Genomic DNA, 16,446 nt, shown 5'->3' with positions numbered 1-16,446 from the left:
GCCTTAGACACCTCGCAATGCTCCTCAAAGACACTGCATGTTGATGCTGTACAGGTGAAGTTTCTGCATCACAGCCCTCTTGGTTGGATGACGATACTTTCCTGGGCTAAAACAAGGCAAAGGATTCCCGGCACACTGTCAACACGGACAACTCACGTTCCCTGCACTAGGAGGGAAGCTGGAAGTTTGCAGTAGCTCCCCTTGAGTAAAATTAGGAACTAGGGGCATATTGACCGCGGAGCTCACTAATGGCCAGATGTGCTGTCAAGCAGGCTCAGGAGCTAGAGAAATCATGGAGTCAAGCTGACTTGCTCCAGTGGTGCTTGTAGAAGCAAACAGAAAGCCATCCCAGTTTGATGTACGCAGCAAGGCAGGGGCAAGGGCAAACAACGGTGTTGCAATAAAATGACACACACAACAGCACGCGCATGAAAGAACAGCTGAACGTCAGGCCAGTGGAGTCAGCAGTTAGTGAGACTCACCCAGCCATCCAACAGTTTCAAGGCTGCATTGAGCAAGCACCTGAAACCTCCCCCAATTTCCCCACCCTCTCTCAGCAAAACCATCAGGCAGGTTAGCCCCATGCAGACGACCCCAGGCATGCTTGCAGCCCCTGCTTCCTACACCGAGGTTTGAGTCCCAACTGCATCTCCTATTCGTTTGGATATTTTCCAGCACTGCAGGGAGCATTTCCCCTCCATGCTGCTTGAGCTTAAAGCAGCTCAAGTCTAAACCAGATATTTTTTGGAGCATGGATGGGACTTAAGGGTGAAGCTTGAGTCGCCCCGCGAGCTAACACTACAGCGGAGATGAAAGCCCTTAGTCTGGTGAGAGTTGAAGTCATTCAACTGAAACCCCGCTAAGGCAATCACTCAACTCAAGCAGATAAGTAGCCAATACAGCTTAGTTTAAAACCAGGCACGAAATAGCACAGCATCTTTTGGAAAAGGTGGAGAGCACAATTTTCAGAAGCATCTTAAGCACCCAAGCACTAAGTCCAAGTGACTTAGATGCTTCAGAGTCCAACTGGAAGTCAATGGCACTTAGGCAGAGAAGTGCCTATGGGACAGGTCTTCCAAGATACATGGCCAGCTTGAAGATGCAGAAAGGCTCCTGGTGGGATTTTCAGAAGTGTTAAAGAGTTTAAGTTCCTGATACCCTCTGAAATCATATATGAAAGCACCAGACACATTTCTTATTAGGCAGGCATCTGTCTTACCTACTGTTTTGAAAAGGGGATTTAGGCTCTTGGTCATGTAAGTGCCCTGAAATTTTTACCCACAGGGCTTCTTAAACAGTCTTTGGAAAACAGGATATTCCCTCCCCCACCCTGCTTTCTAAGTATGGCTTACTCAGGTTGAATAACACCTGTATTTTAAACACAGGCACCAGGGATTTATGCTTCGCTTTCCTTTCACAGCAGACTCCAGCACGCTGGGGATTTACTCACCTCCTCCATAGGTAGTGGCCAACATAATTGAAGACACCCAGGCAATCTCACTGTATGACGTGCCAAAGAAAGCCTGGATTTCTTTGAAGAAGATGGCTATGGCTTTAGGAAAAGCGTATGAAAATCCAATAGAAACGAAAGCTCCAAATAACACTGCCCATCCCCAGCCCCCATCCGGAGGGGTGGAGGCAAGACCCGTGTTTGCTGGAGACGGCATGGCCAAGCTAAATTAAGGCCCACCAAATTCTTCTCTGGAAGCCCTGAAAAACAAAGTGCACACACACAGTCAGCCCAGGGGAAAGGCCCTCAGTCTTGCTCTCTTCAAGGTAAGGAGCTGCAAAACTGGCAAGTACAACAGGAGAGTCAACAGAAAATTCAGATTTTAAAAAACACGTGGTTCCTCTTTAAACCTCATTAGTGCAGTGAATAATAGCTCCTTCTTAAGTTATTAATGCTTTTCATACAGCCTGCCCTAGTCATTTTTTATACAAGTGATGAGATACGGAGGATAATTTTTTTCTTTTTGGGTGGCTGGTGCTCAAGGCCGAGAGGCCAAATCGTGTCCCTTCCCACATCTCCGGTGAGTTTGCACAGGGAGGTTAAGTCAGGTAAAAAAACTGGTTCTGCATGTAGCACTCAACTCTGCTTTCTCTATCGTGGAGTTGTGTCACTTTGTAGTTCAAAAGATAAACCGGCACCCCCAGACTACATGTGCAGCCAGCCAGCAATAACTGTGCACACAGATTAACACAGGCATACACGCCAGCACTTGGCATGCACACAGACTATAAAGGAACCAGGTATGCATCTGACATACAGACTCCACACAAAGCCCCCCCTACACGGCAGCAGACACGCAGCAGACAATGGCTCACGTGCACAAAACACACAGATGGTATGCACACACATGCAGGCACAACACGGGACGCAGGCTGCATGCAGCATACAGGCGTGTGGGAAACAACCCAGAGAGCCCTCATCACACGCACACAGGCTCAGAGCCAGGCTGTGCAGTAACTAGACAGACATGTGTGCATGCTTAGGGCCTACATGCACACCCCCATGAGGCTTGTACACACGCTAGATAACCATGGGGCATGTACACAGAGCAGGGACTCTGCACAACTTACCCAGGAGCATACATACCACATGCTGCACTCCTGTGGCTGCCATAGAGACAGATGATGGATGCTCTCACACACACACAAATGCAAACACACATGCACATACACACATGCATGTGTACACACCCATACATATGTACACACATGCACATGAGTACACAGATGTACACATACACATATGCCCATACAAATATATAAGCACATGGATATACACATACATGTGCAGCCACATGTATAGACATGCATACACATGCACGCACATGTACATATACATAAAAATACACATGCACACACCTGCACACGTACACATACATGCACTCACCTGCACACATACATATAGCCAAGCATGTGGATGCATACACTTGCACACATACGTGCACATGCACACACCTGCACACATACACGTACATGGGCTCACCTGCACATATACATACACAAGCATGGGCATGTGCACACATGTACACATACATACACATACCACACATGCACACATACGTGCACATGCGCTCACCTGCACACACACATGTACATGCGCTCACCTCCACACATACATACACACAAGCATGTGTACACGTACACAGACATGCACACACCTGTACACATACATATGCACATGCATGTGCATGCATACATATGCACACAGGTAGACATACAAATACACACATGCACACAAGTGCACTGCACACACCTGTACACATACATGTACATGCACTCGCCTGCACACCTACATACACCCAAGCATGCGCACGCATATATATGCACACATACGCACACACGTGCCAATAGATGCAGACGTATACACACACATGCAGGGAGCACGCAGGCTGTACACACACACACGTGTGTGTGCACAGGACGCAGCGCAGTGCACACCGCACCCCCGCTTCCACCCCTGCGGGCACAGCCCGGGGCCACCGCCGCCTACCTGCGGGCTGAGCGCTGCTGTGAGCCGGCTGTGGGCGCTGCCAGGGACTGGACTCTGCTCCAGCCTGGCCCGGGAGGGAGGAACAGCCCTGCCCGGCCCTGCCCTGCCCGGGGAGGCGGCAGCAGCAAAGCGGCCACATGTTGCATCAGTTGATCCGCACAAGGGGCCTCGCTCCTCCTCTGCCCGGGCAGGAGGAGCCCTGGAGAGCTCGGCTTCCCCTTCGCCCCTGGCTCCCTTCCCCGGGGGCAAGGGCTGGCTCTCCCACGCACTCTGGAAGCAAAGGAGGCTTCCTTGCTTGTTTAGACCCATCACACTTCTGCAGGGGGTGGAATCAAGAGGGAGCCTGGGGGTGGAATCAAGTTGGCAAAACTTTTGCCAACTTTCCCCTCCCACCCCCCCAAAATGCACAAAGAATAAGGGCCAAGATCCAAGATAATTTTCCTGCTCTGTTTTAGCTTTCAGGGCTCCATTTGCCTCTTCCATTATTATAGCACCAGGTTCTGGCGGCAAGTTGTGTAAGCTGGTGGAACAGAGTCCTCTCATCTGCTCTTAGTAAGAAGTATAGTATAGTATAGTATAGTATAGTATAGTATAGTAGTATGATTTTTATCATTTTTCTGTAGCCCTCATTTTTACTTCTCATTTCTGTACACTGTTTTGGTGTTAATGAACTACTAGTACTACCGCCACCAGTCAAAAAAGGGTTTGGAAGCACAAAAAGGTCTTTACCTGAAATGGGAAATGGCCAACGACAAAATCGAATCCACCTTTTCCATACCTAAATATTTCCTAGGGGAAAAAAATGTTCTTTCTGAAACAAAAATCTGATCCTTTGAAAGTTTTTCAGACCAAAGTTTGCCACAAAACTCTGGAGATTTTCAAGTTTCCGTTTCCATTTTTGGTTTCTCCTTTTATCCTTTCTTGCTCTCTCATGTGAAGGAATGGATTACTCTTTCAGGTGCCCTTTGTAACTTTTCAAGACTTCAACTTTTGAACAGTGGAGAGTTGCCAGAGTGGAAAATGGCACATCATTTCTTCTGCTTTGTATACAGATTTTACTTGGTTTAAATTTTCAAAACCCACCAGAGTCCACAGGAATGGGCATCCTGGGATTTAAAGAAACACTGAGCACGTAGCAAGATTTAGCATCAGATAAATAGAGTGATTTCAAGGAATGCTGGGTGCATCTACATGAGACGCAATAGCCTAATAACACCGTGCAGCAGTGTACCAGGCAAAAAGCGTGCTAATATGCTACTGCACACTTAGCATCTCACGTAGTCTCGTGTAGCCTAAGATTATTGTGCGGTCAACACCACTAAAAATCAGCTCTACTGCGCAGTAGTGCATGCATCACCCCTCCGAGGTGGGACCGGATACTGGCCATCACTGTCCTGAAACCCTGTAAGCAACCAGTGACCCACACAGAAGTAGGTAGGCTTCAGGCACTGGGTCAAAGGGGAGACAAAGCTGAACGCCGGCGGAGCCGTCAATGCATAAATGTTTCTTTGAATCTCTCTGGTCTTTGACAAAGTTTGGATTTCATAATTTTCACTGTGTGTTTATACTTTGTAGTTAACTTTACGGCTGGTTCCAATGTTCATTAATCAACGGTTTTATTCGTATACCTTTAGCAGTTCTCTTATTGATTATTAATTAAACCCAGTAAGAGAGAAGCACAGGACAAAGACCCACCATATCTTGCTGGGGAGAGATCCAAGAGGAAGGAGCTGTTTGGGCCTGCTTTATAATTTGGTTTAAAAGAGTGATCTTTCTCCCCAAACAATGCTTAATACCAGGAAAAACTTCTTCGCAGTCAGGGTGTCCAGACTGTGAAATAAACTCCCTCCAGAGGTGGTGCGGTCACCTACCCTGGAGGTTTGCAAGAGGAAACTAGACAGTCACATCACTGGGGTCACTTGAGCCCAGTTGTCTTTCTGCCTAGAGTGGGGGGGCTGGACCCGATGATCAGCAACGTCCCTTCCAGCCCCTAACATCTATGAATCTAAGTGACTACACACTGATCTAGTACTTGGTTAACCAAGTACTAAACTTAATGCGCAGTAACTATGATGCATTAATGAACGTGTAGATGTGCCCACCCCCTGAGCACTTTGCAAGAGAGAGAGAGATAAATTTATCATGCAAACCACTGTGTTCCCTTAAACCCCACTGATCTATTTAGATATATCTATCTACACATAGATATATCTACACATCTACATCTATAGATAGGTAAACAATGTATAAATAGATCTATATCTATAGATAAAAATGAAAACTGAAGCTTGAAAACATTGGTAGGACATATTATATCTTGCAAAGTGCTCAGTGTTCCCTTAAGTCTGGTAGGTAAGTAGATACATAGGTAGGTAGGTAGATAGTTTGGTATTATGGTATACCATCAGTCCCATTTTCAATAGCCAGCATCTCAGATTGTACCCAACAGGACAGCTCAGCTCAGAAAAATAAAACAAGCGTGATGTATTTATGGAGCATTTCATAATCAGGGAGACAAAAATAAAACCACACCAATTTTCCCCAAGTTGAAGATGCAACCCTTTATTTCCCAACTGGCATCAAATAGTCTTCCTTTGAATCCCAAAGCAAGCTATTCCTCCTTGTTATTTTTTTTAAAAAAAGCATGCATCAGGCATTTCCTAATGACCTACAAATCTGCATTCAATCTGCTTTCCAAAAAGATACAGCAACAGTCAGAAAACAAGTCTCCGTTTATTGTTCTCACGAATGACATTGCCTTTTAAAATTGTGTTTAAGCAGCACTGGCACTTGTGTTTTTTTTCTTTTTTCCCCACCCCTTCTTAAGCCTCATTCATGGCCCAGCTGTAAAGGCTACATATTCCAGAGCTCAGCTTTCCACTCTATCCAAGATGACTTCGACGAGTGAAGATGTATAGGGAGTCAGATATCATTCTTGGATTGGGTCCCTGGGACCAGTCACAATTTAGAGATGCCTTTCTATCTTAGGCCACTGAGTGCAAGTCCTTCATCTTACTCACACCTGGCTGTAATATCTGCTCCTCTCCACCTCCACGCTGCTCCTACCCAGATCATTCTCCTTCTTCCCATATACCAGCCCTTCTTTGGACAGGGAGTGCCCAAGTCCAAGAGAAATTTTCTGCTCGTTATCCCTGGATACTCAAAGGCCACGATATTTTTATTCTGAATAATAGGATCGTTATGCTAGTGCAACTTTTGGCTCACACATTGAATGCAATTCAACTTCAATTTCCATATGGGGTTGCCCATAAAAGAATGCTAAAATTAGACAAGCTAAATCTGCTCACGGGAAATCGGACTTTTAAAAAACATAGCAAAACAGGCAAGAAATGGAGGCAGGTAGGGAAAAAAAAAGTCTCAGCGATTTTGCCGGCAAGGACAATCTAGGTCTTTACACATTTACTGATCCTGTTTCTTAAGAGAGCATTTTATTGCTGCCATTGCTTTCTTACAAAACTGACACAGCCTAAAATATGCACAAGACTTTTACTCTCAATTGCTAGTGTCAGAGCGTGACAATCTGGGGAGAAAAAAATCTATATGCAACTTATGGCTCCCCATTTGATTTTATGAACAGCCTGGATGCTTATGGCTGTCTTTTACGGTGTGTTGCCACATGCTGCTTGTGCTGCGGAGCTGGGAATGGCATTGAGAAGCCTGTCACTGAAGCAGATACCCATTAAGGATTATTAACTAGTGGAAAGACCTTGCCGCGAGCAGATAATAGAATGGCTCAGGTCAAGAGAAACCAGTTTTCCTTGCAATGTGGCTACGGTTTGGAGCGGTGGGATGAAGACACCCGGTTTTGAGACTATCTAAGTCTTATAAACTCAGAGGAAGGAAAAGGAGAAAGGAAGAGGGCATTTTCTAAAAGTGCTAACAGCTAAAACCACCGTTTATTTGTGAAAACGGGAAGATATGGAAATAGCTATGTCAGGGGCTCCCAAACTGTTGTACCTGTACTCCTGTGGGGTACGCAGGATATCTCCAGGGGCTATGCGGGAGAAATTGTGTAATGGCAGATTTAATTTTCATTATAATAAAAAAAAAAAAAAGAGGCATTTAAGGGGTTAAAATGTAAAATGTGTGCTGGTAGGGGTACAAGGGCAGCTGGAAGGGGGCATGCAACAAGAGAAAGTTTGGGAACCTCTGGGATATGTGTTTGCCTTATTTTGCTATGCACAAGATCTGCTGTTGAATTTGATTTATTGTTTTTAGGCACAAGATTTCTATTTTAGAAAAACTTATTTTGGAAAACAACACTATGCGCCTGATATCGTCTCCTTTCCAATGCCAGGTTGTTAATAATGAAGCAAAGAAAGCTTTTTATCTTTTTGGAGTTACGGTAAGAAAATCATGCAGAGGAATGCTATCAAGATCTATCACAGCAAGCGTGGTCATTAAGGGGAAAACCTAACCATACAAAGATGCAGGATCTAAGACAAAACAATAGCATTAATCAGATCTTCCACGTTTCATTTGATTTGCACCAGGGTAGAAAGTTAGCTGACAATTAAAAATTTGCTGTAGATAAACCTTATACATCCCCGGATCTAGTCCATGTTATTATTCAGTGATCTCCATGGTAACAGTTTATTACCCTGGCCTATGGTAAACTATTTTTATTATTATTATTTTGATTGGCCTGCAAGGTGGCAAGATGCGACTTGATAAAGAGCGTAATACCCGAGTAATCAGAGATATATATAATACGATCAAGGCTACACAAGGTAACTCGGCTGAAGCCAAGGCAAAACTCACCTGAGAAGGGAAGAACAAGTACAAGGCAGTCACTGGTATAAATCCCTTTGCTCAGGGCATTTTCCAGGGAGATGTACTTCAGGCTTTTTCTAAACAGGTTGGCATGAAGGCAAACACTTGCATTAAATCTTTAGCACTAACTACTCCTGAGATCTGAGGGTGGATTCAGAACTGAAGAAATGAGGCACTCTCTATTAACTGGAGTCCTAAAATGGGCAATTTTAGGGGAGGGGGAAGAATCAGAAGTGCGAAGCCCTTCCTACATCATAGGGTTCATTGCCTATTTCCTGTAAAGTTTTCCACATTTTCAATCCATATTTTAATACTGATCTCAGAATTCCCATATTATTTTAGAAAAGAACGTAGAAATTATGTTAAGGTATCCAGGTTGTAGCCGTATTGGTCTAGAGGAAAAGGCAATCAGGACTCGTAGCAGAGATATCTTCTATTAGACCAACAAGATTTTTGCAAAAAAATGTCTTTAATTGCAAGCTTTCGGGCACAAACCCCCTTCATCAGGCATTGGAGAAAAGATTGTAAAAGTTCTCCTGGGTAGAAATGAAAGTTCATATGTCATAGGATTTCACAGAGGAGTCAACAGATGGAAAACAGAAGGATTTCACAGAGGAGTCAATAGATGAAAGTTCATGTGTCATAGGATGTGAAATCTTTCTGTCTATTTTCCATTTCTACCCAGGAGAACTTTTACAATCTTTTCTCCAATGCCTGATGAAGGGTGTTTGTGCCTGAAAGCTTGCAATTAAAGACTTTTTATTTTTGCAAAAATCTTGCTGGTCTAATAAAAGATATCATCTCTACTATGAGTCCTGATTGAAATGATTTTAATACATTTTTAAACATTTTTAACAAATCCAGTAACAACATTTTTCACTGCAATGCCCCTGTTTGGACAAACAATTAAAAAAAAAATGAAAAAAAATAAAAACATTGCAAAAGTTATAAAAGAAAAAATGCTCCTGACACTATTTATACAAGTTGCATTTTCTAAAAGTTTTTTTTCTGTGCAAAAGTTTGACCTATTCTATAATATTTAACAATACAACTAAAATGAATAGATTTTATTTTCTTAAACTGGCAGGGTGAATGTGTAAGTGTCTCACTGAATCTAATGGCAAAAATCCTACTCTACCTTCATCAGAGAGAATGAAAATATCACGCTTTCTAGTCTGTGTCTGCACCAGTGCATAGCACGCTGCAGTCCTGGATGCCGTGGTCACCTGTAAGAGCAGAGGGCTGGACCCGAGGACCCAGGAGAATAATTTATTTCCTTGGTCGAACCTTTTGAAGACGGTCACATAGGTTTCGTTTCCTAGCAGCGTGCTTTATTTCATCCAGCACATATTTCTATGGATTACTATTCAACAACAGCTTTTAATTCAATAAAAATTATTTTCACCAGCCCCATAACACATGTAGTCGTTAAAATTCAAGCCTGAAGACATATCAATATTTTTGATAGTGGGAGCATAACGCGTGGCAGTATTAGCCTTATCCTCTTTGGACCAGGACTTTGGTTTAGTCATGCTCAGTGGTGAGGAAATGCAAACTAATACAAAATGCATTCTTTAGTGTGTAGCCTGAGGAGCTCCTGCACTTAGGGATTTATTCCTACTAATATTTTCATGTCGGGGGTTTTAATTAAAGGAAACCTTATGTATTCAGTATTACAGCTCTCCGCGCTGCGATCTAGTGAGGAGCAAGCAGGCCGAGCCACCGTTTATTGTGACTGGAGGGTGAAGAGCAGCTTCTCTAGCTCTTCTAGATCAGGGCTAAGAGGACATCTAGGTCCATGTTTCTCAACCCCACAGGTCACAAGAACATGGCCATGAAAGGGTTGCACACAAATTTAAAAAGTGGAACAAACTTTAAAAAGGGATTCTCCTTTAAAGGTGACAAATGTGGGAAACTGTGGCTTTTCCCTTGCAGGCTGGCAGAGATCCAGCCTGCAAGGGTCTGCTTGGGACCACCTGTGCCCCACACATTGTGAGGCTGGTGCCTGGGTCAGGAGTGAGGGACCCTGGATCAGGACTGGCCATTGCTAAACATCAATGGGGTCCCAGTACAAAAAAGGGTGAGAATCATTGATCTAAGACATGTCTGCACAGGTACGAAGAAGGAGACTCTGGTGAGCCAAGAAGCAGGTGGAGGCTCCCTGCTGTAGAGGTACCAGCTGGCAAACAACATGGGCTTGAAGCTCTGTGAATTAAGGGTGCATGCATGGATGACTAGAGTCCCCAATGCACACTCTTAGCAAATATACAAGTATTTTGTCGGGAAGTCTGACCTGGATATGAAATTCATTTTGCCCCTTCTCTAGGCTAACAAGGAATAAGCCTGTCCCAAAGCAGGGCTGTGTGACAGGTGGCAGCGTGGAATTGCACAGAGTCTCTACTGTCCAACCCACCCTGCATAGCACAACTGCACTGGCCCACCACGTCTCCCAACCTGGCATGCCTTGGGGCAGGGGCATTAGCTCAGGCACCTAACCCTTGATGAAGGCTCCAGTGAACTCATGTAAATTGAGTATAGCAGCAAGCAGATAAAAGTCTGATACTACTCGTTTCTGCTTCCCACTGAGTAACGTTTTACAAAGGGGCCAGGGAGAGGTCAGAAGAGAAAATTATGAAATGTCAAACTTGGTTTTTTTTCTAAGCTCCAGTATTACTGGCGGAGACTAAGCCAAGCTATACGAACTCTTCCGACAACATACAATAATTCATTCCTACCCCGTGAAACTCTTAAATAGCTCCAGGCCCGTGTCTGTTTGGTTAAAACTGCCAGGTGTATAAAATATCACTGCTGGAAATGATGGGTTTCTGTAAACCAGAAAATAGAGTCACCAGCAAGAGATTTGTTTTTATGCAAGGATTTCAGTTGAAATGAGCAGAACAGAAACATTTAGAGGGGTAAAATGATAGATGCGATTCCTTTAAATCCAATAACTGGGATCTTTCAATTTGGGAATTACTCTTTACTACTGCATTTCAGTATCATTTACTTTTTAATCCTCATGCAGACACTGCACTGTTGCATATGGAAAATATTATATTAAAAACGGTGGAGGGGGGAATAGTACAGCTGAGGTATTTTAAAGCAGCGAGGAGGATTTGGTCATTCATTTCGATAGCTATAAGAGTGTGGAAATTTCAACCTCTATATTTATGTCTTTGATTACAGAGCGCATAAACTGGCCATGTTCATAAAATTACACTCAGAGAGGGCCAAGCATGTGACTTGTGTAGAAGGGCAATGGGCACATACATCACACGGTGGTCAGGCCTGCACCTATTCCCCTCCCAATGGGAAAAAGCAGGACTCATTTGTAAAGAGTATAAAGGGACTTCTTTACCAAGGACACTATGTCCTGAACTAGTCCCCACCCTTTGGTTCTCTGCTCCTAGACTCAAGCCCTTGTCTTCACTGCTAAGAGATGTATTTTTACAGCAAGTAACTGATGTGTCTTGACTATTTTAAGGTAAAAATGCAGCGAAGATGAGATGCTGCTAGGTTTACCGTGAAGCAAACCAAACAAGGTCAACCCTATATGCCCACCCCCCAGCCAGACCCAGTTTATATTATCTGGTCCATGTAAGACAATTGTACTGGTTTACCTTAAACTGGGCTTTACATACACCCATGTAATCAACCACTAAAAGCAGGTCATTTATTACAATTTAAGAGTGGCTAGTTGCAGTTTAGCGTAAATACTTGCCAGACAGACTCAGAACCCAAGTAACCTGATTTAAACCCAAATACACGGGTTCACACGGGTCTCGTGCACCAGTTTAATTAACTCGGTTTTAAATCCCTCTGCATTCAACTGATGCATCTCTCTCATTTAGGCAAGCTCCAAGTTGGCTGATCTAGGTACAGAGGGGGGGCAAGAAGTCGGGCACAGCTTCAATGGATCCATTCATATTCAACAACTGTTAGTTTTTTCTCCTACTGCACCTCAGTCCGTGTTCGGCCTTTCATCATGCAAGTCACAGCAGTATACGTTTTTCTTCCAACGTGCGGGGTCCCTTTCCCTGATCTGCCGACAGCTGTATCATACTGTTACCCTTCCCGTCTGAACTGGGCTCTCACATCAAAACAATCCCCTGGTTTATCTAGATCCAACTGTGTTAACGGCTAGAGTTCAGGCTGCACGTCGACCATGGATTGTGTTGAATGGAGCGTGGCAGAAAAATGCATGGCTGCCTGGAAAGCAGATTGGAAACCACATCGGGTGCAGAATGCCTCATCTCGTTGCAGGTAGAACTAGCCTAACACACTACTTCTGGTTTTCTTCATTGCCTTTCCAACTTGCTGTTGGCTGACCAACAGATCAATCCTGAGGTTTTAGCATTAACTTCCAAGGTCCCCCTTGCATTGTTCCCCAGAACCTTGTTGAACTTTTGACGTGTGATGTTCCACCTAACCCTGTAGATCAGAAATGACAAGGCTTTTGATCCTGATGTAGTATTTGCTCAAGCTCTCTTTAACCCCAGGTCTATGGACTGACCTCTCAAATAGCCCTAAGAGCGTCAGAGAGATAACTCCTTTAACATCGGTTTCAATAACACATTTACTCACCAGATCTGTTTACCGGGTCTTCCGTGACTTGGCATTCTTGGACCCCCTTACGACAACACTTCTTGTGAGGGTCAGAGGCACAGAACATACTTCTAAAAACTTCATCCAGACTTCAGACCTCTTCTTTCAACTGTCTCAAGTACCATCCCCTTGGGTTGGAAACTTTGCAGGCTCCTAACACTAGTAACCTAAAGATGAATATTTGTGAATACAGAAAGAAATCCTGGCTCAATTGAAGTCACTGGCAAAATGCCCATTGACTTGAGCTAGAGCCAGGCTTTCACTTAGCATAAGCCAAGACTGTCCAGAATTTAGAAATCCATCAAATGTGTGTGTGTGGGGGGGGGAAATATATATATATATATATATCTATACATATATAGAGAGAGAGAGAGAGAGAGAGAGAGAGAAGAAATATATTTCTTCTAAAAAATTAAAGAAGTTGCTGTGTACAGGTAACTCAAAATCACAGAGACTTGAAAACTGAAGCTAGGGATTTTCCAAGAGGATTTAAATAAAACAACTGAAGTTGTATGCTAAAGCCTGTTAGGCAAATTTTAAAATCTCAGCCCCAAGTTTCCTATATGGCAAGTGAGAAACACACTGATGGCAAGATCCAGTGAAGCTTTTCCATTCCAAAACATTTCCTGGACAAAAGTGTCCTTTCCAAAATGGAGACCAGCAAAAATATGATCCTTAAATGTTCTTTGGATCAAAATTTCCCACAAAACTGGGCATTTTCAAGTTTCAGTTTTCATTTTTGTTTTCTCCTTTCATCCTTTCTGCTCTCAGATGCGACGGAATGGATCACACTTTCATTTGTCATTTTGCAACTCTAACAGTACAAAAGTTGAAGTAGTTTTGCAAAGTTACAGAGTGGAAAATGGTACATTATTTCCTCTGCTTCATATACAGATTCTATCTGGTTTAAGTGTTCAAAAGCCACCAGAGTACTCAGGTAGAGATCAGAGAAAGAACGGACATTGGTGGGATTTAAGGGAACACTGAGTATGTAGCAAGATTTAGCATTAGATAGCTTTTATTAACAAATCAGGCTCTTACGGAAAATAAATGTGGGGTACAAAACCCCCTTTAGAATGCCAAGAGTAAACCATTAAATATAAAGTTTGAGTAACACCAATTACAGCCTTACCAAAAAGTGAATTTAATTTTCCTAACCACTGAATCATCTTTCCCATTCAGGATGGTATTTTTACCACACTGATATTCTCCTATCATCTCATTAGTGACTTCTGATAAGATCAGGCTCTTGCATACTGGGCTATCAATCAAAATGATACGGTCATTAAAATTTGATAAAGTCCAGATGATTAATAATAATAATAATAATAAAAAAAGCCTGGGTGAAAGCCAAAAATTCCCATCTCCAACAGGATTTTTTTTTTTTTTTTTAACAGAAAAATAATTCATTTAGCAGTCTGCTCTACCTGGAATATGTTATCACACAAACACCATTTAATATCCTTTTCCTGTTCTTTGCAGAACATAAAGCCACTCAGTGTGGCACTTGCTACTAATGCACGTGAGTGAATTAGGGTATTTGTTAAGGTGCCATCTTATCATCCCTGACAACTGAACTTTTCTGTTTACCCCCAGAAAAGACTGCAGAACAGACTGTAAGATTTTCCCATGCTACAAATGGACGTCGTGTTCGTGGTGGGACCAGCTCTGCTGGGATGTATCCTGGCACAGCTGATCCAATAGATGGGCAGAGAGACATTACCCAGGGCTGTTGTGTACCGGTGTGAAGCCAGGAAGCCCAGCAGACACGAGCCCCAGGTTGGGGCCAGGCACTTGGGGCCTTTCTTTGCAGAATTAGGGCCCTGAAGCCCGGGGAGTGCGTGCCCAGGCTGGCTAGCCCCAGACCACCTGTGCTCTTGCACCGTAAGCAGACAGACATCTGCCACAAGGAGGCAGCACCAATTATTACTAGGAAGTTTGGGACATTTGTGACAGGACAAGGGGCAAGGATGTCGGTTTGCTCGGGTTTTGTGCCACCGTAAACCTTTTTATAATGGCACAACGGTAACATCCATACTGCCCTGCAAGGGAGCTCCCACCCAGCCTGAAGAGGCAGCTTGTGTGAGGATGAGACCGATTCATTTCCCGCTCCTGTTCAACCATTTACCTCTCTCTGCTGAGCCTGGCAATTATCATCACTTGTGGCAGGGATTAGCAACCTTGGTACCTGCCTATGGGGAAATGGACTGTGACCATCTGCCTGCTATTTAGAGACAACAGTTTTCATTCTCCATTGACAAGGGCTGGATTTGAACCAGCAAGTGAAAGGTTTCCTGTTTTATTGCCAATTTTCTGAGGCCTGAACTCACCCTGGGAATCGCATTCTGGCTATCTAAGTAACAACATACGTAAGCTGTCAGCACATTAAAGATGCGGTTGGTCCACAAAGTCACAAGTAGCAATCGGTGTGCTGGTGGAGGGATTACTGGTCTGTCTGCGTAGTTTGTAATGTGGTCTTAAATTCATGGCTGTTCTTCAAGAATAGCTTCCCTTTTCACCACCACGGACAAGCAGCGTCCCTCATCCTACTACCTAACTGATTTCTTATGTGTGGGTCTTAGTACCATATTTCATTTGAAGAGCTGCAATGAAGTTATGTATTTACTCCATCCACATAACGTGCACACCAAATACATTTGTAATGCTCTAGGTGTGAAACTTATTGTGATCTTCTGTCAGCACAAGTCCTGCTGATGGACTAGGATTCAAATGGAATTAAAATGTCCCTGAGGCACAAAGCAGTAGCCACGTGCACCTCCCATAACCCTGCCTCAGTTGCCTTTCAAACCCTTCACCCAATCTATTCCAAGTGTGACACCCTCCTACATTTAGTTAGTGAGGTACACACAAACAATTCAGATCCAAGCAGCTGACTGAGATCAGTTTTGAGTGGATAGGGCAAAGGTCCCTTTGAAAGCAATCATTCAATTATTAGGACAAATGTTACTTTTCCCTAAATTGGCTGTGGCCACTATTTATAGTGATCAGCCCTATAAGCAGATGGTTTTTGAGGTGCACGCTTATTCAGTTAATGTTATATCTTTAAAAATAATCTTTATCCCTTGAAAATGCTTCTGCGTGACATACCAAAATCTTGGTCATTAAAGAAATATTTGCTGTAGTTTTTAAACAAATTCAACCAGAATGTTAATGTTTTAAAAAAATATTTGCATAGAGAAATTTGTGTAGCACTTATTGGCAACCCCAAGCACTCAAAAATGGTCGAACCCTGCCAAAATCTTAAAAACTGGTTTGAAATTCTTGAGGGCTTCCTTAAAACTAACAAAATGCAATATGCTGTTTCTTTGTCTGCTGCTTTCTGGTGGTTTTCCACAACTGTGACCTCTACAAATTCAGTTTTGCTTGAAATGAAATCTCATGTAATCACATGACGCCAGAAGGTTTAGGGAAAAACACCAGAGGTAAAATACGGACCACAATTAAATCCACAGCAAAACTTCCATCAGGCTCAGCAAGGCCAGGATTTCCTCTACAACCATAGCATGGCTTCCAGTAAAATCCTGAGC

General features: G+C 43.4%; 1 protein-coding gene across 3 annotated transcripts in view; it reads right to left on the bottom strand.

The window, feature by feature from the left end:
- The window catches only part of LOC102560835 (monocarboxylate transporter 2), a 50,942-nt gene that overhangs the window by 30,167 nt on the left and 4,329 nt on the right, over positions 1 to 16,446 (bottom strand). Inside the window, exons 1-2 of one of the 3 annotated variants that reach the window (XM_014605063.3) lie at positions 3,500 to 3,549; positions 1,451 to 1,710 (exon numbers count right to left, since the gene is read on the bottom strand). The exons of 1 other annotated variant lie outside the window; for it this stretch is intronic. In XM_014605063.3, coding sequence (XP_014460549.1) covers positions 1,451 to 1,667 — 217 coding nt within the window. In that variant the 5' untranslated portion in view covers positions 1,668 to 1,710; positions 3,500 to 3,549. Of the gene's footprint in view, positions 1 to 1,450; positions 1,711 to 3,499; positions 3,550 to 16,446 lie in introns of those variants that run through there. One more of the 3 variants, XM_019499771.2, reaches the window with a different exon arrangement.

Source organism: Alligator mississippiensis, chromosome 12 (assembly GCF_030867095.1).
Source record: "Alligator mississippiensis isolate rAllMis1 chromosome 12, rAllMis1, whole genome shotgun sequence".
Lineage (NCBI taxonomy): Eukaryota > Metazoa > Chordata > Crocodylia > Alligatoridae > Alligator > Alligator mississippiensis.
This window is presented reverse-complemented; position numbering and strand designations above follow the sequence as displayed.